This window comes from Polypterus senegalus, chromosome 6, assembly GCF_016835505.1.
Source record: "Polypterus senegalus isolate Bchr_013 chromosome 6, ASM1683550v1, whole genome shotgun sequence".
NCBI lineage: Eukaryota > Metazoa > Chordata > Cladistia > Polypteriformes > Polypteridae > Polypterus > Polypterus senegalus.
This window is the reverse complement of record NC_053159.1, coordinates 12,915,035-12,942,833: the sequence shown is the minus strand read 5'-3', so window position 1 is coordinate 12,942,833 and position 27,799 is coordinate 12,915,035. Positions and strand designations below refer to the sequence as shown.

At 41.3% G+C, this 27,799-nt stretch overlaps 1 protein-coding gene across 2 annotated transcripts in view; it reads right to left on the bottom strand.

Moving 5' to 3' along the window:
• Positions 1 to 11,713: 11,713 nt before the first annotated feature.
• Positions 11,714 to 27,799, bottom strand: part of LOC120530791 (inactive dipeptidyl peptidase 10-like) — an 898,875-nt gene continuing 882,789 nt past the window's right edge. For both annotated transcript variants that reach the window (XM_039755400.1, XM_039755402.1), the window contains exons 23-26: positions 26,662 to 26,720; positions 19,141 to 19,213; positions 17,164 to 17,237; positions 11,714 to 12,481 (exon numbers count right to left, since the gene is read on the bottom strand). In XM_039755400.1, the coding sequence (XP_039611334.1) occupies positions 12,347 to 12,481; positions 17,164 to 17,237; positions 19,141 to 19,213; positions 26,662 to 26,720 (341 nt within the window). In that variant the 3' untranslated portion in view covers positions 11,714 to 12,346. The remainder of the gene's footprint in view (positions 12,482 to 17,163; positions 17,238 to 19,140; positions 19,214 to 26,661; positions 26,721 to 27,799) is intronic.

Below are 27,799 nucleotides of genomic sequence, written 5' to 3'. Positions count from 1 at the left end.
ACAAATCATCTGAGTTTCCATTATTTCTTATGGGGAAATTCGCTTTGGACTGCGAACACGTTTCCGGAATGAATTATGCTCGCAAACCGAGGTTCCACTGTATATGATTCACCTTTAAGCTGGAAGAATGTAGCTGAATCTACTTGATTAAAAAGAAAAGCAGCAGCCACCGTTACCAGACATTCCTCAACGTTTTAAGTTGATAAAAGAATCTGGACAGCTGAAGTTGAAGGATCTGATAACAGAAAGATCAACGTCCTTCTTTGATGTCCTTATGGAAAAAGAATACAGCGAAAGGTCTCAGTCATTTCTCAAGAAACCTCCAGAACAGTGGACAGGGGATCCAGTCTTCAATTGGGAGCTGCCAACATTAGTGAACAATGCAGCTGAAAGAGGAATGCGACTCATCGAAAAGAGCAATGACATATTGACAGATGACGAGGAACACAAGCAGTTTGACTGTTTGCAAATCAGCAAAAAAAATTTCCAATTTCATGACAAACAGTTCTAAAGTGTGGAACATTTGTTTGCTGTTCAGATGACATAAATCTGTCAAATAATGTGACTTCTAAAGCTTTTATCTTCATTTTTTGTTATTTTGCGCCCCCTCCCACTATAAAGTATCATCTATGAGGGAGGAGCTAAAGCTTCAGATTCATCAAATATTTCAATCTTTGGTTTTCGACAGATCTCGAAGTTTTAGGGTTCCCCATCAATATCTCAATGATAGGTGTGAATCTGTGTATGTGTGTGCGTGTGTGTGTGTGTGAGTTGTGAGCGTGTGTTTGTGTGTGTCACAATTTCTTCAGGATGGTCTAGCGCTAAAATGGCTGGACGGAAAAATACCAAACTCAAAACTTCAGCTTGAGTTGACGAAGTGCTGATTAGTTTGTAAGCCAAGTCGTGCAAGAGATGGAGGCACTCGAGAGCAGGGGTGTCCAACTCCGGTCTTGGTGGGCTGCAGTGGCTGCAGGTTTTCAATTCTAACCCTCTTCTTCATTAGTGAGCCGTTTTTGCTGCTGATTAACTTGTTTTGCCTTAGTTTTAATTTACCACTTAGTTGTTTCTGTTTCCTTAATGATTAGTCAAACAGTAATGAGACACAAAACAACCAGCTAACCTGAAAATAAAGGTGAAGGTCTCGGTCATGTTGGTCTGCTCAGGTCACTGAAATATCTTGATGGTGGTCTTAGAAAAAACAGAAAATCAATAGTCTCCTGTGGGAGAATGAGAGCAGCAACAAGTTCTGATATTCAATAACGGATTTAATTAACAGCAAGAATCGGCTTCTCATTGAGAAACCGGTTGGAGAGAAACTGGCTGGAGTTTGACGTCCCAGTTTAGCTGGTCATCTGTTGGCTCGTTTCACATCTCATTTCTGTTTGGCTGCCATTTCATGAAGAAACGAATCAATTCAGAGGACTGAATCCTTAATAACAGGGCTATGAAAATGAAGAGAAAAGGAGTTAATTAGCAGCAAAAACTGGCTACTAAATAGGAAAAGGGTTAGAGTGAAAACCTGCAGCCACTGCAGCCCACCAGGACCGGAGTTGGACACCCCTGTTCTAGAGGAACCCTCAAATATTGTAATTCTGCAATTAATTCTGAATTCTTATCATCAATTGCTATCCTAATGACCTATTTTATTATCAGAAAGATGAGCATCAGAGCGGTAAATAATTACTGAAATGTTATAGAATAGTTCAGGTAACTTGGTTCCCGACGCTTACATCTGAATTTTGTTTTGGACCACCCTAATGTAGTAGCACGGTTGTGAGTCATTTATTACAATTATTTTTTATAATTTGTCTGGCTCCCCCAGGCTCAGCTCTGGCACCGGACAGAGTAGACCTTTGGTGCTTCAGGGCAGAGGCCCTTGGGGACAGAACGTTGGGAGAACATCTAGTTTAACAAATGAAAGGAGGACAACAGAGAGAGGGGACCATCTTCTTTTATATATCATTTCACATCCTCAGTAATCAAAATCATATTTAGATTATACTTTACACCTGAATTCTGTTTGTGCATCTCAAGATTGACGTCTGCATTTTCGAAGTGGACGTCCTCACTGGGACTATTCCTTCTCATCACCACAAAATTTTTGCACCGGCCTGGTTTATTTTGGGATCAAATAAGTGTTAATTCAATCTTCAGAGAGTCTCATTTTTTTTTTGTTTTTAATGTATTGTTCTCTTGCCATGTGTGTTCAGTAACAGTAAGAGTGCTGATCTTCACTGCTGTTGCACCCTCTTGGATATCAACAAGTTAAAGCTTCACCCACCTAAGCTCTGACATAATGGATGAGTACCAGTTTAACCTCAGCCACAATCCAGCTAATTGATGGGTCCTTCAAACTATGGCTTTACCCTCTGGATTAAAGTTAGCGCTGAGAAAAATTGGCTTTTAATGAGTAATACAATTATTGATGAGGTCCGTGAGCTGGGACCTTACCCTGCTGAGTTATGATCTAGTTATTTGAATTCTACCAGCTACAGCTCAAGCTTCCTTGGAAGAAGTGTGATGAACGAGCGCTGCAAGCTGCCGTTTTTCCTAGCCACCTATCAGCTATATTTGAAGAGATCTCCTGTATCCAGTTGTTCTTGTTTACTTTCTCGTATATGAAGTATAGGGAAATATTATAATCATCCAAAAATTTGATGTCAAGATTTTGATGAATCTCAACGTTTTAGACCTCCCTGAGTCAGAAAAAAATATTTATGGAATTATATCTGTGTGTGTGTGTGTGTGTGTGTGTAAACACGATAACTTGAGAATGCATTCACTTAGTTAAACCAAATTTCGTATACAAGTATTAGGTACTTTGATTTCTATCAACTTTTGGGCTATTTCCAAAAGTCTAGGGGAGACCACTCCGGAGACCATTTATGTCACGTAGGGTTGCTTCTCAGCCAAGGCAGTGGGCTCACTCACAATTTTGCCTAAGAACACAGCCGTGAATAAAGAATGGAACCAAAACACCCTCTGAGAGCAACTTCTCCCAACCATCCAAGAACAGTTTTGTGACCCACAATGCCTTTGCCAGCATGATGGAGCACCAGGAAATAAGGCAAAAGTGGCTTAGAGAACAAAACATCGACATTTTTGGTCCATGGCCCAGACCTTAATCCCATTGAGAACTTGTGGTTAATCTTCAAGACGCGGGTGGGCAAACAAAAACCCACCAATTCTGACAAAGTCCAAGCACTGATGATGCAAGAATGGGCTGCCATCAGTCAGGATTGGGCCCAGAAGTTGATTGCCAGCATGCCAGGGCGAATTATAAAGGTCTTGAAAAAGAAAGAAGAGTCAACACTGCAAATATGGACTCTTTGCATAAACTTCCATGTAATTGTCAATAAAAGCCTTTGAAACTTCGGAAATGCTTGTAATTCTACTTCAGTATATCTTGGAAACATCTGACAAAAAGATCTAAAAACACTGAAGCAGCAAACTTTGTGAAAACCAACACTTAGGTTATTCTCAAAATATTTAGCTGTGACTGTAAAGTTTGGTCTCTCTTCATCACATGTCCATTTAATTATTTGGTTGCTGCCTTTATGCAAGGTAACTTACAACATTTGAGATACAATTGGTTCCATTTCTTTTGCTTTTCCTATTGGAACACAGGTAGTTGAAGTAACTTGGCCTTGGATAGGTCCCTTGTTTCCAGTAATGGATCATCTTTTTAATATTACAGCATACAAAGACATGCCTTTAGACAATTGTGTTCTTCTAACTTTGTGGCAAACGCTTATGGAAGGCTGTTCTCTGCTTCATCATGACCGATGAACCATAATGCCGATTGTGGGCCATATCTTCTTGTACCTGACTTCACAAATACCCTTTTGGCTGAATTAGCACAGATTCCCACAGGCCTACTCCAACATCTAGTGGAAATCCTTCCCAGAAAAACTGTTTATAGCTGAAAACTCCAAATTAATGACCGTGATTTTGAAATGGGATGTCCAACAAGCTCATGTGGGTGTGGGACAACCTGATTACAGACCCACATTGTATTGAAAAACTCATCAGAAACTTCAAAAGACTTTGTTGGACAGTCATCTTATCCAAAGATCTTGACTAGACATTATTCTCCTCTCTTGCTTAACACTAGAATTACAAGAGCCTACGAAAAAACTCGTAGATCCGTCCCACCTTAAATCGCTTCGCACCTCTCCGTCAGCGTCTTTTGTCCTGTAAATGTGTTGATAAGCAGCAAACAGCCTGCTATTACATCCCCCACCCTGCACAGTTGTCTCAGCTCAAGTCTGTTTACCTGCATGTCAGTTGCTTAGAGTTGTATAGAGTGAGAAGTCAAGCAAAATCACACCTTTTATAAATACTATATCGTTATTTGGAACACATGTATTTCATGTGTGTTCTGTGTCTACAACAATCTATGTAAACAGAATAACTTCAAATCGTTTGGATGATATCCTCAGAAAGGGAAAAAAAAATCTAGGATATGCGAATGACCTGACATGGCAGAGTTAAAGCACTAAAACAAGCCATGAAATTAAACTATTGGCAAGGATTGTTTCCTAATTAAGCAACTGGGTTGGAACAAAAACCTGCAGCCACTGCGGCCCTCCAGGACTGAGTTTGCCAACCCCTGGTTCAGATCCTCTTCCTCCAGCCACTTGACTGTCCCCTTCGTCCGTCTTACCACCATTCAGTTGCTGTGCTCCCCAGCTCTGGAACTCACTACCATCTGAGCTTAGAAATATTGAATCATTGTCACTTTTCAAATCTAAACTTAAAACTCATTTGTTTAAGACTGCTTTTTCTCTGTCTGATTTTAATTTTGTTAATAATGTTTGTTTTATGTATTGTTCGGTGTCCTTGAGTGTTTAGAAAGGTGCCTACAAATAAATCCATCCATCCATCCATTGTTCAACCCGCTGAATCTGAACACAGGATTACGGAAGTCTGCTGGAGCCAATCCCAGCCAACAGAGGGCACAAGGCAGGAACCAATCCCGGGCAGGGTGCCAAGCCACCACAGGACACACACAAACACACACACCAGAATCGCCAATCCACCTAACCTGCCTGTCTTTGGACCGTGGGAGGAAACTGGAGCTCCTGGAGGAAACCCACGCAGACACGGGGAGAACATGCAAAATCCACGCAGGGAGGACCCGGGAAGCGAACTCGGGTCTCCTAACTGCAAGGCAGCAGCGCTACCACTGCGCCACCGTGCCGCCCCCCTACAAATAAATAAATAAAATGTGTTATTATTATTATCCACCCATCCGTTATCCAACATGCTATATCCTAACCACAGGGTCACGGGTGTCTGCTGGAGCCAATCCCAGCCAACACAGGGCAAAAGGTAGGAAACAAACCCCGGGCAGGGTGCCAGCCCACCGCAGGGCACACACACACACACACCCACATTATTATTAATTAGTGACATGTTTTTGCTGCTAATTAACTCCTTTTCCTTTAATTTTAATTGACTTGTTTTTTTAAGATTTGCTCCCCAGAATTTCTCCATCGTTCCTCTGAGTTGCTTTGTTTCTTTCCTTAAACAGAAATGAAACGTGAAGTGAGTGAGCCGACAGAAGTCCAACTAAGTCAGGGCCTCCAACTCCAACCGGTGGCTCAATGAGGCGCCGAGTCTCGTTGTTAATTAAACCCGTTCTTTAACTCCATGGCTTTTTATTTTCAGATATTGTATGATGGACACGGTTTACTTGTCATGTTTTGGCTCATTTTGTATCTCATTACGGTTTGGTTGCTAATTAAGGAAAATGAAACATTTATGGGGTCTGAGTCTTCAAGAACAAGTCAATTAAAAATGAATTCAAAAGACGTTAATTAGCAGCAAAAACAGGACACTCATTAAGAAAAGGGTGAGAATGAAAACGAGAACATTTGTTGTCACTGTCGACGTGAACATTCAGAACTCCTTGACTGCAGGTGAGACACTCCTCAGGCTAGTGTTGATCTATTAGATGCTGATGGATGAGTAGATTAGTGAAAGGAGAGAGGGATGACAACTCCGATCATCTGCTATCTACTTGATGTGGTAATGAAGTCTCCGGAGGCCAAACTCTTGTTTCAGTACTGCTGCAGTACAACTGTAATCTGCCCTGTCTGTTTTACAAGAACTCAAAAGACACCGACTCTCATCTCATTACCTCAAATGATGTCCGTCTTGGGCAGAGTGTACAGCCCACATACAGTACTCATGCATTTCAAATCAATGTACTCGACCGCACATCTACCTGAAACCTACACTGACTTCATATAACTGGAAAATAACACAAAATTGTATTCAACTATGCACAAACTGGGAACACGACGTAGTCTTATGCCATCTGAAAGCCGGACTTCCCAATGTGGTGGCCGGCTGGGTACCCTTAATCGACTGGGACGCCTTTGTAATGGAAGGACCCGGGAGGAAAAAGCATGCTCATGGCATTATCTCACCCTGGATGTGTTGCCTAATTTTATATTTTGTCTTTTTTTCTCTCTTTCTCTTTGTTCGTCCCGTAAAGCACTTTTTATGAAAATGTGCTATAGAAATAAATATTGTTGTTGTTGGACTTCCTGAAAGACAGACCGACCCCAGACAGTCCCTCTCAGAAACATCATCATCTTCTGCACCATCATGTTGAGTGAGTAGGGCTGCATACTCAACCCTACTGACTCGTAGGGCTCTAACGCCATCCTTACGTTTGCTGATGGAACAACGGTGGTGAGTCTCATTAGCAATGGGGACGAGTCGGCTTTCAGAATAAAGACACCACGATTGGCAAACTGCAGCAAGATCTACGTTATGCTTCTTAAAGTGGACAAGATGAAAGAAATGATTGTCGACTTCAAGAAGGCCCATGTTGTCCACTCCCCAAGGTGCATCAAGGGCGTTGCAGTGAAATTGGTCCTTGAGCACCAAACACCTTGGTGTGCACCTGGCAGCTAGCACCCACCTCAATAGCCAAGAAGGCTCAGCAGGGTCTCCGCTTCCATCAGTGTTTGAGGAAGGCAAGCCTACCATTATACATGTGCACTGTCGAGAGCATTCTGACATGCTGCATCACCATCTGGTTTGGGAACTACAACTGACGGTGCACACAACAGCAAAGATCACTGGGGCCTCTCAGCTCTCCATTAATGACATCTTTATAAAACAATGCACCTGCAAAGCCAATTGCATCGTGGAGAACCACTTCCTCCTTTCTCTGTCCTCTTTGACCCCCTTGCATTTGGAAGAAGGTTCTGTAGCGTCCAAACCAGTTCTGCCAGGTTTTGTGACATCTTTAACCTGAGTTGTGTGCTGCTAACCTCTCCTCAGGTCTGCTGCATGGGTGTTAGGGAAGGGGGTCCCCATTGGGCTTTTTATGTGAGTTGTTTAAAGCTGTATATGAAAATGCAGAACGATTATTTTTATTAATTTATCTGTATACTTATTTTTACTAGTTTAAAGTTTTACTCTGGTGGCCTAGCTCTCTTTCTCATGGGTGGGGTTTGATTTGTTTCAAGATAGATAGATATATAGATATGAAAGGCACTATATAATGGATTGATAGCGTAGAGAGATAGATAGTTATGAAAGGCACAATATAATGGATAGATAGATAGATAGATAGATAGATAAATAGATAGATAGATAGATAGATAGATAGATAGATAGATAGATAGATAAGGTGCTATATAAGATAGATAGATAGATATGAAATGCATTATATGATTGATAGATAGATAGATAGATAAATGAAAGTTATTATATAATAGATAGATAGATAGATAGATAGATAGATAAGAAAGGCACTATATAATAGATAGATAAATAGATGTGAATGGCACTATAAAATAGATAGATAGATAGATAGATATACAAATGACACTATAATATAGAGGGGCAGCATGGTGGCATAATGGTAGCACTGCTGTCTTGCAGTAAGGAGACCAGCGTTTGCCTCTCAGGTCATGCCCTGCATTGAGTTTGCTTGTTCTCCCCGTGTCTATGTGGGTTTCCTCCAGGTGCTCCAGTTTTCTTTCACAGTCCAAAGACATGCAGATTAGGCGGATTGACGAAACTAAACTGGTCCTAGTATGTGTCTGGGTGTGTTTGTGTGTGTTCACCATTCAGTAGATTGGTGCCCTGTCCATTATGTTGGCTGAGATACGCTCCAGCAGACTCCCGTGACCCTGTCCAGGACAAAGCAGGTTAGACAATGACTGACTGACTGTAAGTCAGATAGATAGATAGATAAGAAAGGCACTATATAATAGATAGATAGATAGATAGATAGATAGATAGATAGATAGATAGATAGATAGATAGATAGATACTTTATTAATCCCCAAGGGGAAATTTACACCTAATTTTGTAAAACGTGACTTGTTTTTATAGAATGTTATTTGATTTTAATAAAATCAATGAAATGCAGAAGAAAAAATGCAGAACTAATTATCTATATATATATAATTCACTAAGGCAAGACAACCATGGAAAGCACGCCGGAAGGGGCGTGGATTCACTAAGCCGCCGATAAGTGAGACACCTATGGCGCACGCAGGAAGGAGCCATGCCCACCAACTCCAAGACCATTGGATACGACGACAACTCACAGAGCCACGCCCACCAACTCGGACGCGACGACACAGAAAAACCGGCGTCATTTATATTCGTCTGTCGTAGAGGTCACATGCAGCTCCGACCCACGCTGACTGTTAATAGAGGCATGTTTCTCACAGAGGTGAATCGCCAAATGCGGCATGTGAAAATGTTTGCGAGGGGTATCCCATGGGATCCTTAAAACGTTCCTTTACAACTGAGGTTAAAACACAATGAAGTGAGCAGTCTTTAAAAAATGAGTTTTCGGTTACGACGCATAACCGCGTGCAGCATAGCAAACTGTTTTACACGCTACATACAGCAATTCGCATCCGCAACAAACATGCGTCTTCTTAGATACTCCTGCACTTTGTACACACCCCCCTCCCACCGTGGTCGGGTGTCTTGGTGGATTATATATAGAAAGGCAGCCAAAACCGCACAGAGCAATGAAAAGTCTACGTGAGCACAGGTGCATCTGGACAGTACAAAGACGACACATGAGCAGGCAGTGTATACTGAACGAGAAATCAGCAGACTAGCATGACGGAGGAAGCGGAGTGGATGTCCTTCTCCTCTCCTCCCGTTCCACCCTGAGTGCCGCACGGACGATTGTGTGTTGGTTCGTTCCGTGCATTGGTTAAAACACAATGAAGGAAGCGGTCTTTAAAAACCAATAAGCCCTGTGCCTCTGTTTCATTACCGTCTCACTTGCTTCACCAATGCAGGCCCCGCAACAGGCAGCCAACCGGGTAACCAAAGTCTTTGGGTTCAGGGGGGAGTATGGTTACAAAGCTGAAACTTAAAGGAATTGACGGAAGGGCACCACCAGGTGTGGAGCCTTTCGCTTCATTTGACTCAACACAGGAAACCTCACCCGGCCTGGACACGGACAGGATTGACAGATTGATAGCTCTTTCTCGATTCTGTGGGTGGTGGTGCATGGCAGTTCTTAGTTGGTGGAGCGATTTGGCTGGTTATTTCCGAAAACGAACGAGACTCCCGCCTGCTAAATAGTTACACGACCCAACAGCGGTCGGCGTCCAAATTCTTAGAGGGACAAGTGAGATTGAGCGTTAACAGGTCTGTGATGCACTTGTATGTCCGTACTGCACGCGCGCTACACTGAATGGATCAACGTGTGTCTACCCGGCGTGGGTAAGCCGTTGAACCCCATTCGTGATGGAGACCGTGGCTTCCAATTGTTCCCCACGAACGAGAAATTCCCAGTACGTGCGGGTCATACGCTCGCACTGATTACGTCCCTGCCCTTTGTAAAGCCCCCCATGGTCGGGTGACTTGGTGGATTATATATAAAAAAAAGCAGCCGGAACCGCAAAGAACAATGAAAAATCAACGTGGAAACCAACTGAGGAGTTGTTTGGAAAATTAACAGTCAACGTGACTCACAGGTGTGTGTGGACTGTACACAGACGAAAGCGACTCAGGTAGGGAGTTGGGGGCGGGCACATAAGCGGGCAGTGCGTACTGAACGAGCGCCGTTCAACCCCGTCCTTCGCTTTGGAAGGAGAAAGCGCGACGGCTCTCCTCCGGTTTTCAGTCACGGACAATTGTATGTTGGTTCGTACCGTGCATTGTTGCAACGTTACTTTTCTTGGTGGTTTATTAAATTACGGATTTTTCAAATGTTTATTTTTTCCTCTGTGCTTAAAAATCATTTAAAAAGCGGCCTGATTATGCGGCGTATGATATGCCGTGGTTTGGCAAGTATCCCATATTAGTTCAACATGGAACATGTCTTTTACCTTCCATTTACTCTACAATTCCGAATTTTACAGGACAATTCTGTATTTGTTCTGATGTTCTGCAAGCAAAATCTTCATTGTCCAGTGATTTGAAAAAAAAAAGGCAATTGCCTTGAAATCCAATCAAGATTCCAATCCATGAGTTATGGGATGCATCACAGACCCCAGCACCCGAAGTGTTATTGATGCTTTTATTTCACTTTGTCACTATGACTGATGGCACGGTGGTGCAGTGGGTAGCGCTGCTGCCTCACAGTTAGGAGACCTGAGTTCGCTTCCCGGGTCCTTCCTGCGTGGAGTTTGCATGTTCTCCCCGTGTCTGCGTGGGTTTCCTCCGGGTGATGCTAAATTGTCCCTAGTGTGTGCTTGGTGTGTGTGTGTGTGTGTGCCCGGTGTTGACTCTAGTGACCCTGTGTTAGGATATAGCGGGCTGGATAATGACTGATTGAATGACTGACTATGACCGATAATACACTGGGAGGCACGGAGGCAGAGTAGTAGGTATTCACAGGAAGGAGGTCAGGGTTCGTATTCCTTGTCCTCCTGGCGTGGAGTCTGCATGTTCTCTCCGTGTCTCTGCGGGGGTTTCCTACGGGTGCTCCGGTTTTTCTCCCACAATGCAAAGACATGCAGGTTAGGTGGATTGCCAGACCTAAACTGGGCCGTGTGTGTGTGTGTCTGCGTGTGGACTGGCACTCTGTCCAGGGAATTGTTCCTGCCTTATGCCCTATGCTAGCTGGGATAGGCTTCAGCACCACCTGCAACACTGACTTTGGCAGGCTTCACATTTTTATAGGCTCCCCTGCAGCTGGCACAAAGACTTCCTTTGTTTGATAGAATGCCAGCTGATAATGTTGGCATCTCTTGCCCTGGCTGGTGATACTAAACTGGCCACAGTGTATGATTGGAGTGTGTGTGTGTGTCCTGGCACCCTGTCCAATGTTTGCCACTGCCTTGAGCCCTATGCTAGCTGGGTTAGGATCCACCATCCCCTGCAACTCTGTTCAGGACTAAATGGGTCAGAAAATGATGGTACTTGTACACTTAAAATGGGAGTCTGTTACAGCTGGTCCAGTGCCACCTCCATACCCACCGACTGACCCCCCCAGTGAGCTATAGGAAACGTTTCTTTAATTAAGGAGATAAAGTTGCTCATCTTTTCTGCATCCCAATAACCTTGAGGGGAATAACAGGCGGGATGCCATGATGCCAATACCAGATGACAGCAGCCCATACATCCACTCTTCACACTACAAACAAAAGTTTAAAGTATTGAAGTAAGATTTATTTTTTTTTTCCAGTTAATTATCAAGAAATAACAATAACAAAAAAAAAAATCTATAAACGGAAAGGAAAAAAGGAGAGGACAAGCATTACAAAATACTTACATCTTTTAAAAAAAAAAATCAAATCATTTTTGAGAGTCGAGAGTAAGAATTTTTGGATTGGGTGCTATTTAAATACATTTTTTTTTTGTTTTTCATTTGCGTATGTTTCCTCTATGCACTCCACAGGATTGCTTTTATAAGTGAAAGAGTGAAGGAATTGCACTTGTTTCTACATCGTTGTAGCTTTACAAAGGGGAAGAAACCATACAGACAGACAGTGAAACGTGTGGGCTCGCTGCTACCAGAAATATTTACATGAAAAACCAAAAAACAAAAAAAAAAAAAGAAAAGAAAAGAAAGATCGGTGACGCTAAACCAAATAATCATGCACATAACTATGGATGTAAAAACTAAATTCTCTTTGGAAGATGAAGCAGACCTGTGCCCTTCCAAAAGAGATTTCTAAATCGAAGAGAAGTTGGGGCCTGATATGTTAAATGCGGACTGTTGGCCCAGTATGTCTAACTGTGCCGTTCCACTGATAGAAATCCTTTATCTGCCCTTGAGCCTCTGGAGCATCTGCACTCTCTCAGTCATTTCTAGCTAATGCTTACTTCAGAGCCTTCAAGGCTCCAGTAGTCATTACAGAAATAAATTATAAAGTCCTTCCAGTGGCCTGTTGACCTATTCATCCTCTTCTGGCTCCTCTGGAAATAATAATGTGTCTTCTCTTAGACACTCTCTAAAGACGGTGATGAGTGTGCCATACAGGTGCTGTCTGCTTTTTTCTGACACAAAATGTCCTTCATCTGGGTAGATCTGTCGGGGAAAGAAAAAAAAAAGATCATTAAAACAATGGACACGCATTCTTTCTTATTTGGTACATAAGTATGGCATAGGTTTATACAAATTTAAAAAATTTAAATTACACATACCTCACGTTTACCACAAGGCATTGTCCAATCAGCTCAAAAAACAAAGACGTCAGTCCTTACCAAATATGCATTATTAATAGACGCTGTGCCAAGAGGAGAACAAACTATCCATCCAGCGGCTGTTGTTGCTTTTGGTCTTGCACCCTGAACGAACGCGCCTCTCTTAGATAAGTGGGGTGGGATGCACCTCAGAAGACATCATCCACCTGAAACTAAACAAGTTTGGGCCCGGCCAGTATTTGGATGGGATGGGAGACCACCTAGATCAGTGGTTCCCAAAATCGGTCCTGGGGACCCCTTGTGGCTGCAGGTTTTTGTTCCAACCATCTTCTATTTTTCATTTCTAATTCGGTGAGTCATTATTTCCCAGTTTCTTTGTTTTTGGAGTCAATGTAGAAATTGCAAACTATGTTTGCTAGATTTTTATTAAAATGTAATAAGCAGTTATATGGGGAAATATGTCGATTTTTTAAGTCGTTAACGGTATTTTTCAACCTAATTTTCATTCTGCTTTGGCAGGTGTTCTGGTTAATTATTGTAACAGCGGGGCGGCATGGTGGCGCAGTGGGTAGCACTGCTGCCTCGAAGTAAGGAGGCCTGGGTTCGCTTCCCGGGTCCTCCCTGCGTGGAGTTTGCATGTTCTCCCCGTGTCTGCATGGGTTTCCTCCCACAGTCCAAAGACATACAGGTTAGGTGCATTGGTGATCCTAAATTGTCCCTAGTGGGGGTGTGTGTGCCCTGTGGTGGGCTGGCACCCTGCCCGGGGTTTGTTCCTACCTTGAGCTCTGTGTTGGTTGGAATTGGGTCCAGCAGACCCCCGTGACCCTATAGTTAGGATATAGCAGGTTGGACAATGACTAACTGACTGACTGACTTGTAACAGCCGACCCCTTTACTCAGATGGGCAACTACACTACCAAGACTATTTCCTTGTCTATCCTGAGGATTCTCAAGCTAATAACAAGCTGTACTCCTTACAAACAGTCCTTTTTCCCCCAAATGACGAAATAACAGGCACTACAAGTCAGCAAAGTAAAATCAAGTGCAGATATATTGACAATGGATATCTTTATATGTACACACACAAGGGCCGACAAATACTCAATACTATACATGTGCACACAATTCACCACTATCCCAAAGACACCACTGAATGGTTATATATACATCTTCTTCTTTCGGCTGCTCCCGCTAGGAGTTGCCACAGCGGATCATCTTTGTCCGCATATTGATTTGGTAAAATTTTACACCAGATGCCCTTCCTGATGCAACCCCCACATATATATCGCTTCGCTCACCAAACACCAAAGGGCCTCTGCTACGCGCCAGCCACTTCTCGTCTCTGCTACTCGTGTTGTGAAGAGGAGGGCTGAATGCACCCCAAGGAGACCCGGTTGCTCCTCAGAAACCCCCTCTTAAACGGTGATACAATGGGAAACAAATATACAGTGGAACCTCGAGATACGAGTTGAATTCGTTCCAGCACTGAGCTTGTATAGCGAATTTCTCGTATCTAGAACAAACTTCCCCATTGAAAATAATGGAAATCCAGTTAATCCGTTCCGCACCCCCAAAAATATCAACATAAAAATCAATTTTCCTAACAAATAACACTGATAAATAATATATACAAGTGGAACCTCGGTTTGCAAGTAACTTGGTTTACGAGTGTTTTGCAAGACGAGCTAAATTTTTTAATTAATTTTGACTTGATAAAACGAGCGATGTCTTGCAATACCTGTAGTATGGATACACTTTGTCTGCTGAGCATCATGTGATCATAACTGAGCTGATGGTTCTTCTCTCTCGCTCGCGCACCCGTCTCTCTCTCTCTCTCTCTCTCTCCTTATCTCTCGCTCGCGCACCCGTCTCTCTCTCTCTCTCTCTCTCTGTCACTCGCGCGCGCCTCTCTCTCTCCTTATTTCTCTCTCTCGCATGCGTCTCTCTCTCTCTCTCACTCCTTATCTCTCTCGCTCGCACACGCGTCTCTCTCTCTCTCTCCTTATCTCTCTCGCTCGCTGCACGCGTCTCTCTCTCTCACTCCTTATCTCTCTCGCTCGCACGTGTCTCTCTCTCTCTCTCTCCTTATCTCTCTCGCTCGCTCCTCTCTCTCTCTCTCTCCTTATCTCGCTCGCGCGCCTCTCTCTCTCTCTCTCCTCTTGAGGGCAATCGTCTCCTATTCTCCGTCTGCATGTCCGCGATATTTTGGGATACGCTTATACAGCGAACTGCTACAGCAAAACAATGAAATCACAAGCGCACAAACGCGTAGATCCTCATGCTACAGGAGAACAAGGAACACTGAGTGAGCTGAAGGGCTGGCAGCGTCATCTTGGGTGAATCCCCGAGTCGAGGCGGATTGGGAAACGTGTCACGCATAACCACAGCCTGGCTCGTGGCTCGTTACGTGAGCCAATGCTCGTATTTTGATCCGAATTTTTCGCTCATACTTTCCTCTTATCTTGAATTTCTCGTATACAGAGGTGATCGTATCTAGAGGTTCCACTGTATACAATTTTTTTTACCTCCTCTTTGCTTGATCAGCTGCTGCCGTGCCATGTGATCTGCATCTCGTGCAGCGCTTTAAGCATTTAAAAGTCTGTACAGCAGCTGTCCTACTCTTTGTCTTTTATTTCCTGCCCCAGATTAGGGTTAGGGTTAAACCCATGGTTAAATCTCTTGGCACAAAGTCTCATCTCGCGGGATGTGAGTTCTTAATACTTTTTAGTTAATAATTTAAAAACAGAATAAGAGTCTGAAAATCTAACTGCTAAAGTTTGATCAATTCTGAAAAGAATGATGCCAAACATATATGTATAGGTTTTAAAATAAGCCCGATTTAAAGTGTGACATAAAAACGTCACATAAAATCGTTGCACAAAATCATTGCACTTTTAGGCTTAGGATTTTATATATATATATAGAGAGAGAGAGTAGATATTATTTATATGAACACATAAATATACAATAATAATATTAACACAAACCCTCCCTTGCCACTAAACAATAAATGAATAAGCATGGAACACAAACACAGATTAATGATAAACGGCAAGTTGAAATGTATGTGATAAATGAGTCCAAAGCTAATAAAGTCCGTCGATAATTGAATTTTGGCTGAAGTGATATTTTGCTTCTTCCCAAACATACAAAACGACCTCACCATGTAAGTCCTCGGCAATGGCTGATAGGAATCCAAACCCCGGGGTTCCTTTGCACTGGTTGTCATGGTGATGATCCGGATACTGAAAAAGCAAGCAGTGGAACTGCGCAATGCACGGAAGTGATGAGTTGGAAAATGAAGGCGTTAAGCGGCTCCTTTCTTCTCTCGAAGAAACACTACTTTTCCCTGATGGCAACACGAATTAGACAATCTACAAATCTCAAACTTTAAAGCCAAACAATATCTACATATTTCGATCATATCACCTATGTCCATATATTCGATCTCCTGTCGCTTTTACCTTTTCGTCAATATCCCATTGAATTTTGATTCCGTGTTTGGAATTACATCGTGACAACGCAACGTATCACTGCCCGTGAGTGAATATTGTTTCTTTCTCTTTACGCGAACTGTGTCTGACAATAGCATTCACACAAATGAGAAATGATTGAACAGTGTGCGTGGTTGTAAATGTTTTAGATATGGGCAGGACTTTTCCAAATCTCTTTGTATAAAATCTTGTCTTGCGGGCCTTAAAATTTTCTCTTGCACCAAACAACCAATCTTTTAATTCTCGCGGATACGACTCTTCATTGGGAAGGAACACTACTTTTTTTTCCCCTGATAGCAACACAAATTAGACGATCTGCAGGTCTCCGACTTACACTTTAAATCCAAACAATATATTCGATCTCTTTTCGCTGTTCTGTTATTTCACCGAGTATTTTCATGTTTGTGCTAATGCGATCTTTACTGTCATTTTTTTGAGACTTTCGAATTTTCGTACTTTCATTACCTCTAACCTGCTCTGTATGTGTATCGCGCCAATGTTTTTGAATCCTTTACGACGTTCTACTTTGCCATCTACTCTTTGTCTTTTATTCCCAGCTCCGGGTGTGGTTAAATCTCTTGGCCCAAAGTCTCGTCTAGCGGGACGTGAAAGTGTCTCTCTGAGAAAATCACATCTCGTCTCTCTTCCCAAGATTATTTTATTATAATAGAGAGACATTTTATTGATATAGCGCCTTTCTCATGCTCAAAATGCCCATATCAAAATGAATTTATCTGATGCTGTACACCCTGAATATTGAAATGAAAGAAGTTGATATGCATGCAGAATCTAAAATAACCTGAAACACAGACAGATGGATGATTATGCGAGAGGAAGAGCAGAGTAAGTGAGCTCCATTAAGGCCACTGCAGTTCTGTATACACATTAATGATGATAACAAATGATCTCCTATTCCGTGATGTACACCTAGTCAGCTCAATTCTCACCACACAATTGGGCTCTCAATCTCACAGGCTGCTCTCCCCTTTGTGTTTTGTTTCTGTCTTCATACTAAAGATATTTGCTCATTTAATATTCACTCTGTATTCGCAACTTGCACTCAGACACTTACCTGCATAGTGTAGTTTGCTTTAGTTTTTATTAGATGTTTAATCAGTTCTGCTGAGTGCTGAAAATGAACATTTGCTGGAAGAGAAAAAAAGTACAATAAACACAATGTATAATTCTTTTATTTATTTCTTTTTTAATGAATGGTTACAAACACCAAATTGGATGTGGTCAGGCTGCCGGAAAGGTCAAATGAAGACCAGTCAGCTGGAACGGAGAGTACGGGGTACTGTAATAGGTGTGCAGCTTTTTTTTTCCAACATTGTAATTAGATATTTACAGTTTCATTTTGTTCACAGCTTATAACATTTACAAAATATTTCCTGTGAAGGTGATCTTATTAACATTTTCCTTGTGCCTCTTCAACCTTTGGTATTTCAGATTTCACTTACACTGCATTGACCGATAAAAGCAGCATTAGCATGGTTTGTTTGTTAATTATATTTTGGAGATTCTTTTTTTTTTTAACTTAAGATATGCAGTTTCTTTTCTTGGGAACTAAAAATCCACCTTTATTTAAAGAACAAGTGTTTGGGGGTCCACCCGGTTGCTATGGCTCTGGTATTCCAACAGATGGTGCATCATTAACATTTGGAGTAATGAAATGCATTGTATTTGTACTTTCAATAGATAGTGCCTGCAGTGGGTTGGCACCCTGCCCAGGATTGGTTCCTGCCTTGTGTCCTGTGTTGGCTGGCATTGGCTCCGGCAGACCCCCGTGACCCTATTCGGATTCAGCGGGTTAGAAAATGGATGGATGGATAGATAGTGCACCAAAAGCATTAGCACTGCTTTTATGAATCCACACCAAATGGTGTATAACTGAGATATATGCTTCAAATTTGTCATTCCAACAAATGGTGCTTCACAAACGCTTGTGGTAACAAAATACATTCTATTAGATGACACATTTTAAGCTTAACCACTGCTTTTATGAATCCCACACCAAATGGTAAATAACAGGGACATATGCATTGCATTTATCATTTTCAGCAGATGGCACATTTTGTAAAGTTTGCATTTTGTAGTGATAAAATGCATTGCTTTTATCATTCCAACGGATAGCACATTACAAATATTAACACTGTATGAATCCCACACCAAATGGTGTATAACAGAGACATATGCACTTTTCATTTCCAACACATGGTACATCACAACATTTGCAGTAATTAAATGTGTTGTTTTTGTCATTCCAGTGGATAGCACGTCCCAAATATTAACACTGCCTTTATGGATCCAATACCAAATGATATTTAACAGAGACATATGCCTTGCATTTGACATTCCAACAGATGGTGCATCGCACACATTTGTAGTAATAAAATGTCAGTCATTATCCAACCTGCTATATCCTAACACAGGGTCATGGGGTTCTGCTAAAGCCAATCCCAGCCAGCACGAGGTGCAAGGCAGGAACAAATCCCTGGACAGGGTGCCAGCCCACCGCAGGGCACACACACACACACTAGTGACAGTTTTAGGATCGCCAATGCACCTAACCTGCATGTCTTTGGACTGTGGGAGGAAACCCACGTAGACACGGGGAGAACATGCAAACTCCACGCAGGGAGGACCCGGAAGTGAACCCAGGTCTCCTAACTGTGAGGCAGCAGCGCTACCCACTGCGCCACCATGCCACAACTAATAATAAAATGTACTACTGCAAATGTTTGTGATGCACCATCAATTGGAATGACACATTCAATGTGTTTTGTTACTACATGATTTACAAAATACATTCAAATAGGTGGTGTACTGCGAATGTTAATGTTGAGGTCTACGTCGATTACTTAGAGTTCAGTTTAATCTTAGATGGGTATGCCATTAAGTACAAAATAAATAAATAAATGAATAAAACAGTATAAATATCTATAAACCATTTGCATTTGCATCAGGGCCATCTTGATCATACAGATGCACAAAATAAAGAACACAAAATGTGTCAAACATATTAAAGAAGCTTTTTTCACAGACTTACCATCTGACGTTCCATGTATTAACATCACATTCTGCTCTTTTAACTCTTGAATATCGTGTAGCACACTGGAAACCTATCATAAAAAATGTGATAATATAAGGCAAATGGAAATAGTGGTACACTTATCACACTCAAAAGAAAGAGATACAAAGTACTGTCTTTTAGAGAATATTTTCCTGTTGAATAATTAATTAATGCTGTAAAATTAACCCCTAACCCCTTCCGAAATAATACTGCTGTGCCAGGACATGATGAATGTTTAATAGAGTCTTCCGTTAAAGTGCACACCATTAATACTGTAATAAGCAATCTCAATGCACGTAGAAAACCTAGGAAATACGGCATAAACTCCAATAATCTAATTAAAATCACTATTTTAGAGGAACAATGTATTAAAACTATAAAAACAGATCACAGATTAAACAAAAATACACAGAGCGCTAATAATAATAATTTAGTTCCTATTCCAAATAACAACGCACATAGTACTCATCTCTGCACCTCCGAAACATTAAATATGGCACTATTAAATGTTAGAGCTTTAACTAACAAAACGTTTTTTATCAACGATCTTATTAGTGATAAAAATAGATCTTATTGCACTAAATGAAACATGGCTGAATTCAGATGCGTGCAGTTTTAATCGAATCTGCCTCCGGATTACAGTTTTACTCATGCAAACCGCCAGGGAAAAGGGGGCGGATTGGCTAACATTTACTCGAGCGATTAAAATGTAAAGATGTCAGTTTTGGTAAGTTCAAGTCCTTTGAGTATCTCGCCGTTGTTATTCATGGAGATTCTCAAGTTCTAATACTATCCGTGTATAGACCTCCTAAATATAACGCGTCGTTTTTTGAGGAATTCTCTGACTTAATGTCAATTTTAATTACTAACTATGACACACTCCTAATAGTTGGCGACTTTAATTTTCATATAGATAATCAGTGTGATCTAAAAGTAAAAGAATTTATGAACCTCCTGGATTCTTTTGATTTGAGACAACTCATAAATCAGCCTACACATAAAGCAGGTCATACATTAGACTTAGTGATTACTAAAGGACTGAAAGTTGATATAAAACAGATCATTGATATTGGTCTATCAGACCATTTTCTTCTACTTTTAATATAGAAATAATGATAAAAACACTCATGAGAAGCATATTGTTAAAAACGCTTCTTTGATTCGCAGCAGCTTTAAAACTTACAAACATTTTAAGCAATCAGTCCGTTTATAGTGCCAGCTATAATAGCGAGGACAATGTAAATAGTAAGGTGGAAAGATTTAATTCTAAAGTGAGAGCTGCTGTTGACATAGTTGCACCTGAAAAGACAGTGAAAAAATCTTCTAGCATTGGTATACCATGGAAGACCCAAAGAGTGTCTGATTTAAAGAGAACATGCCGTAGAGCTGAGCGTCAATGGAGGAAGAGTAAACTTACTATCCACCACGAAATATTAAAAGTCAAAATAACAGAATACAATAACACTGTCCGTCTTGAGAGACGCTGCTATTTCTCAAAGATTATAAATAACAATGCTAGTAATCCCAGAGTCTTATTTTCAACAATTGATCGCCTACTAAACCCAGGTAGCTCAAAGGAATGCCTCCTAAGTGCTTCCAGTGAAACCTGTGAGGCTGTCGCTGTATTTTCAATCAAAAAATTAATGATATTAGAAATAACATAGTATATCTCCCCAACACTAAGGATCCCCCTAAACCCCAACATCCTGTTATAAACAAATTAAACTCTTTCACTAGGATAGATTTACCTGATTTAAAGAAAATAATCTCTCAATTAAAACCCTCCACCTGTCCTTGACCCGATACCAACAAGGTTTTTCAAAGAAGTATCAGGCGTGCTAATTGATAATGTTCTTGACATAGTAAATTCGTCACTAGATACTGGGGTCTTCCCAGACTGTCTTAAGACTGCTGTAGTTAAACCCCTACTTAAGAAACATAATCTTGACCCTCAGCTCTTGAAAATTTTAGACCCATCTCTAACCTGCCTTCTTAAGTAAAGTTCTAGAGAAGGCAGTCATTATGCAGTTAAATGACCACCTAAATAAACATGCTATTCTTGATAAATTTCAGTCAGGTTTTAGAACAAATCACAGCACAGAAACTGCACTCGTTAAAGTAGTAAATGACTTGCGGGTAAATGCAGACAGAGGCCATTTATCTGTTCTCATCCTCTTAGATCTGAGTGCTGCATTTGACACCATTGATCACAACATTCTTAGAAATCGCCTTAGTCAATGGGTGGGCCTCTCTGGCAGTGTCTTAAATTGGTTTGAATCCTACCTGACAGGGAGAAAATATTTTGTTAGTTGTGGGAATTACAACTCAAGACACATGATATCCAATATGGTGTTCCACAAGGCTCTATCCTGGGTCCGCTGTTATTCTCAATCTACATGCTTCCGTTAGGTCAGATTATCTCAGGGCACAACGTGAGCTACCACAGCTATGCTGATGACACACAGCTGTACTTATCAATAGCACCTGATGACCCGATTCTATTGATTCACTAACACAATGTCTGACTAGTATCTCAGAATGGATGAATAGTAATTTTCTCAAGTTAAATAAAGAGAAAACTGAAATTTTAGTGATCAGCAATAATGGATACAATGAGGCTATTAGAAATAAACTGGATACATTAGGATTAAAAGTCAAGACGGAGGTAAAAAGCTTAGGGGTGATTGTTGACTGTAATCTGAATTTTAAATCACATATTAATCAGATCATTAGGACAGCATTTTTTCACTTAAGAAACATAAGTAAAGTTAGACCTCTTATATCACTGAAAGATGCTGAGAAATTAGTTCACGCGTTTGTTTTCAGTCGACTAGATTACTGTAACGCACTCCTCTCAGGACTACCCAAAAAAGATATAAATCGTTTGCAACTAGTGCAGAATGCAGCTGCTAGAATCCTAACTAGGAAAAGAAAATCAGAACACATTTCTCCAGTTTTGATGTCACTACACTGGTTACCTGTGTCATTCAGAATTGACTTTAAAATTCTGCTTATGGTTTATAAAGCCTTAAATAATCTCGCCCCATCTTATATATCGGAATGTCTGACACCTTATATTCCAAATCGTAACCTCAGATCCTCAAATGAGTGTCTCCTTAGAATTCCAAGAACAAAACTTAAAAGAAGTGGTGAGGCGGCCTTCTGCTGTTATGCACCTAAAATCTGGAATAGCCTGCCAATAGGAATTTGCCAGGCTGATACAGTAGAGCACTTTAAAACACTGCTGAAAACACATTACTTTAACATGGCCTTTTATAACTTCAATTTAACTTAATCCTGATACTCTGTATGTTCAATTCATCATAATAACTATTCATGGTGGCTCTAAAATCGTACTGACCCCTACTCTCTTTTCTGTTTCTTTTTCCGGTTTCTTTGTGGTGGTGGCCTGCGCCACCTCCACCTACTCAAAGCTTCATGATGCTCCAACAATGATGGACGGATTAAAAGGAAGAAGTCTACGTGACCATCATCATCATCAAGCCCTTCCGTGAGAACCCTAAATCCAAAGAGGACTGTTTCATTTATGTTAGGTAGAATGCCCAGAGGGGACTGGGCGGTCTCATGGTCTGGAATCCCTACAGATTTTATTTTTCTCCAGCCGTCTGGAGTTTTTTTGTTTTTTCTGTCCCCCCTGGCCATTGAACCTTACTCTTATTCGATGTTAGGTCAGTCTCTCTGGCTTGGTGGCCTTCCCTGGCCGATATACCACGCTCACTTTGAAAGATGTTATCCATCTAAAGCTAAGCATTTTCGGGCATGGCTAGTATTTGGATGGGAGTCCATTTAGGAGAAGCTTGGGTTGTAGCTGGAAGACGTGTTGGTGATGCCAGCAGGGAGTGCTTACCCTTTGGTCTGAATGTGGATCCCAATGCCCCAGTGCAATGATAGGGACACAGTGCTATAAAAAGGGTGTGATCAAGGTCCTGACTCTCTCTGGTTATAAAAGATACCTGTGAATCCTTAGTAAATAGTAGGGTGTATGCTGATGTCCAGGCTAAACTGCCCTTCATGGCCTAGTCATTCTGGCCCCCTAATCCTCCTCTACCTGTAAATAGCTATCACCATCACCACTTCACCACCTAATAGCTAATAAGTGGTGAGCATATTGCTGCAGAAATGACTGCTGCCACATCATCCAGGTGGATTCTGCACCTGTTATATAGTGCCTTTCATATCTATCTATCTATCTATCTATCTATCTATCTATCTATCTATCTATCTATCTATCTATCTATCTATCTATCTATCTTCTTGTGAATTTCCCCTTGTGTGTGAATTTACCCTTGGGATTAATAAAGTATCTATCTATCTATTATATAGTGCTTGTCTATCTATCTATCTTATTATATAGTGCTTGTCTATCTATCTATTATATAGTGCCTTTCATATCTATCTATCTTATTATATACTGCTTGTCTATCTGTCTTATTGTATAGTGCTTGTCTATCTATCTGTCTATCTATCTTATTATATAGTGTTTGTCTATCTATCTATTATATAGTGCCTTATCTATCTATCTATCTATCTATCTATCTATCTATCTATCTATCATTATATAGTGCCTATCTATCTATCTATCTATCTATCTATCTATCTATCTATCTATCTATCTATCTATCTATCATTATATAGTGCCTATCTATCTATCTATCTATCTATCTATCTATCTATCTATCTATCGATCTATCTATCTATCTATTATATAGTGCCTTTTCATCTATCTATCTATCTATCTATCTATCTATCTATCTATCTATCTATCTATCTATCTCAAACACAGGGTGGCCTAGTGGTTAGAGATATGGCCTCCCAGTGTCAGAGGTAAAGGTTCACATTCATGACTGGTGGTCATTGGCCTAATCAGCTCCATATCTGCATTAGTTTCCTCTGCATATGGTTGACTGTCCTAAAGATGTGCATGCTATGCTACATAGTAACTCTCACCTGGTGGAATACAGTGTGGATTTGAATAAATATTTCATTAACACATACACTATAGTTTTATTTTTTAGGTACATTTGCATATATATGCAATATTCCGTATCTGTCTGGCTGTATTAAGCAAGTCGGGTCCTAGTAGAACGATTTTGTTGAGATTTGGCAAACTTACTTCCTGGACAGTTCAATAGTAACTGAGTTATCTCAAATAAACTATGCTGTACAAAATTTTAAAATCTCATTTAAAGATTTACCAATGTTGTTTCTTGTCCTAGTGTGTATATAAACACAGAGAACTCCAGTTTCTGTATTACATCTTGCCTGAAGAAGGGGCCTGAGTTGCCTCGAAAGCTTGCATATTGTTATCTTTTTAGTGAGTTAATAAAAGGTGTCATTTAGCTTGGCTTTTCTCTAAAATCTCATATTGAAAAGCATTGTCAATTTTGCGAACTCGCCTGCCTTTACCCTCCTTAGCGTTTAGACCCAAGCGTCACTCGACAGCAGAATGTATGCTTCTCGCATAAGCCCTGAGGATTATTCGGGCTGTGAAAGTGCTACCAGCGTTAGAGCCGAGCGTTTACTCAGGTAACGGTACAAGTGTCTACTGCTAGTGTCAGGCCCGAGCGCTACCCAGGGAACTGTACAGATGAGTCTCGCGTAAGCCCTGAGGAATATTCGGGCTGTAAAAGTACCAACAGTGTTAACGCCAAGTGTTACTCGTACTTCAGTACAGGCATGTCTGGCATAAACGTCAGGCCTGAGCATTACACCGGACAACGGTGCAGACACATCTTCTCCCACCCTCATAATGGCATCTCGTAAGAAATGACGAGACGAATCTGTCTTCAGCCAGTGAAATTGAAAAGGATTCTGGGAATCCGAAAGTGACATTTGCGTCATTGTTCCCTGCACATTACAATGATTCAGAACTTTTCTGATACTGCAGTTTATCGTCTCTCCATTATGGTCCAAAGCAGCCAACGATTTTACCTTTAGACTTCTGCCTTAACTCTCATTTGGGTTCTTCTTTTATGAATGCTATGTTTAATAATTCTGACCTACAAATAGTCACAGACCCTCCAACAACAGCACATCGATCAATGCTGTTTTCACATCAGCTGAATTGGAAAATCTGCGGTCTGGGAAAGCTTTTAAACCACTAAGAGGCTATTTGGCCTACATTTTTAATTACATATTATTGTAAAGTACTCCTAAAAAGCATTTATTTAATGAAGTCTACTCATGTATGTAGTCGTATTCTATTATCACAGTTCTTTTCGAATATGATCACTGTTAAAAAAAATATTTAAAAAATGAAAATGTGGTAACTGTCTCTTTGATGAAGTTTCTTTGGCCAAGCGTACATTTTCAATTTTTCTTTTCTCATCTCATTGCCTAATGTCACCTATATTATTTTAGAAGTCTTATTACTCTTATTCCTCCTTTTAAATACTGCATTTTCTGAGTCCACCTTGCTCAATACCGCGTCACAGAGTAATATCAACTGTAACAGAATAGGGCGCTTCTCGCACCCTTGTACCCTCAGACTATACGTCAGACACCAGGTAAAAGTCCAATGATGATATTTATTATAATAATAAAGTGCACAAAGCACGCTCCTCTCCACAATTCTCAATAAACAATACAATAATTAATAACAATCCTCCACTCCCAGGCGCTTAGCCACCCTGCCTCCCAACTCAGCTCATTGTCTGTGAGTTCCCATAATCCTTTTATACCTCCTGACCCGGAAGTGTTTCTGCCCAATAGTCCACAAGTCCTTATTCCTTCCGGGTCAGGGTAAATAGTCCTTTTCTTCAACCCGGGAGCACGTTGTTTCTTCCTGTCACGTGACCGTGACGCACTCCCGGGTCATAGGGCACATAAGAGCCTACGAGCCCCCCTACAGTGACGCCTGGTGGCCCCCAAGGTATCCAGCAGGGCTGTGTACAAACACTACATAGTCCATGATGCCCTGCTGGAACTAGGGGCATGATCATACTGTCGGGAGAGCTCCTCCTGGCGGCCTGGGGTTGAGGGCCGGAGTGAAATGCCGGCAATCCACCACACAACATAAAACTCCTATGACGCAACTCATGTGCTTATTTAAGTTTCACGCCAGAACTTTAATTTCGGTTTGTTCACAAATAACCCTCATTATTGACTTCTCCACAAAATATTTCTTTAAATATTTAAACCGCCGCATTTTTAAATAATTCAATACGCGATTAGACAATCTCTCTGAAGTGGGCCTTGCAATGGGCCGATGTCTGATCAAGGCAGGCTGTGGTTTGAAATGATCTTCTAATGAAAAGAGCTGGTTCAGAAAAAGAAACAATGAATAAATGGATGAACTGGCAGTCGTCCATGTTATAGAGCTATAAAGCCTACACCTGAACTGGATGAAGTCAAAAAATGAATAAATGATGAATGCACGTAAAGCTTATAATGCAATCTATACATGTAATACATTAAATAGAAAGTTCAACATAACCTACTTCTGGTACGATTTAGACATTCAAAGGTGTTACTTACTTGGTACAGATTTTCTTCTCTTGAAGGTAAACCAATGTACCGTTCTGAAAAGGCAGATGCTAACAAAAAGGAAAAAAATAAAATAATAAAATAAAAACCTGAGTGAGGCTTAAAACTTGGTTATATTAAGTAATCAGATCATTAGAGAAGCAAAATATTTGTATCTCTCTCTCAGCAGGCTGTATAAAGTCTTCAGTCCTCATGACACTTATCCACGCCATGGGCACTGTCAGTTCAGATCAGCTCAGGTCAGGTTGGGGAGCATGCACTGGTACAGAGTACTGACGTACCCACTACACGACGAAACAACTCAGGATCCTGCTTGGCAACCCTCTCCTAGACACGCCGTCCAGTCCCACCCTCTGGAAATGACCCTCTCTCTGCCGCGGCCAGGTGTTACATGTGTGTCCCCTTGGCCTGGTCCAGCCACTCGGGTCCTCAACAATGCCGGATCATCCTCTGGGAATCATGGCACAAGGCTGTAGTACTGTAACTGATGCCCCCTCACAATGCAGGTCATGTGACTCATTCGGGAGTCCATGAGCAACACAAATTCAAACCAGCAGTACCCAAGGATTTCCCGAAGAGACACGGCACCGAAGGAGTCCAGCCTTCATCTCAGGTCACTAGATAGTGTCCATGTCTCGAAACCAAATAGCAAGACAGGAAGCACCAGAACACTAAAGACTTGGACCTTCGTCCTGTTGCAGAGATATCAGGAGCGCCACACACCGCTTTCCTGTGACCTCATGACCCCCATACCTCCATCTACTGACTTCATAGGAAGAGTCACCTGAGACATGAATGTCACTGCCGAGTTAAGTAAACCTCTTGATTAGGTCGACACTCTCTCTACAGACAGACACACTGCTGACGTCTGTGCCCAAGAGGTCATTAAAGCCTTGTTCACATGGGCGTTAAAATCGAGCGTTTTTTTGCTCAGAAGGCGTCCGGTGAGCGCGGATCAAGCGCCGAGTGTTTTCTACACGTAGGAGTCAATGAGAGTGTTCACATGGGCTTTGGTGACGTGCGTTTGTCCGGCAGCGCGTTTATACGGCATCAAAAAAACGTTGCATGCAGCTTTTTCTTGGCGTTCAAAACCTAACGAACGCAAGGAAACTGCTTCTAGTTCGTTTTC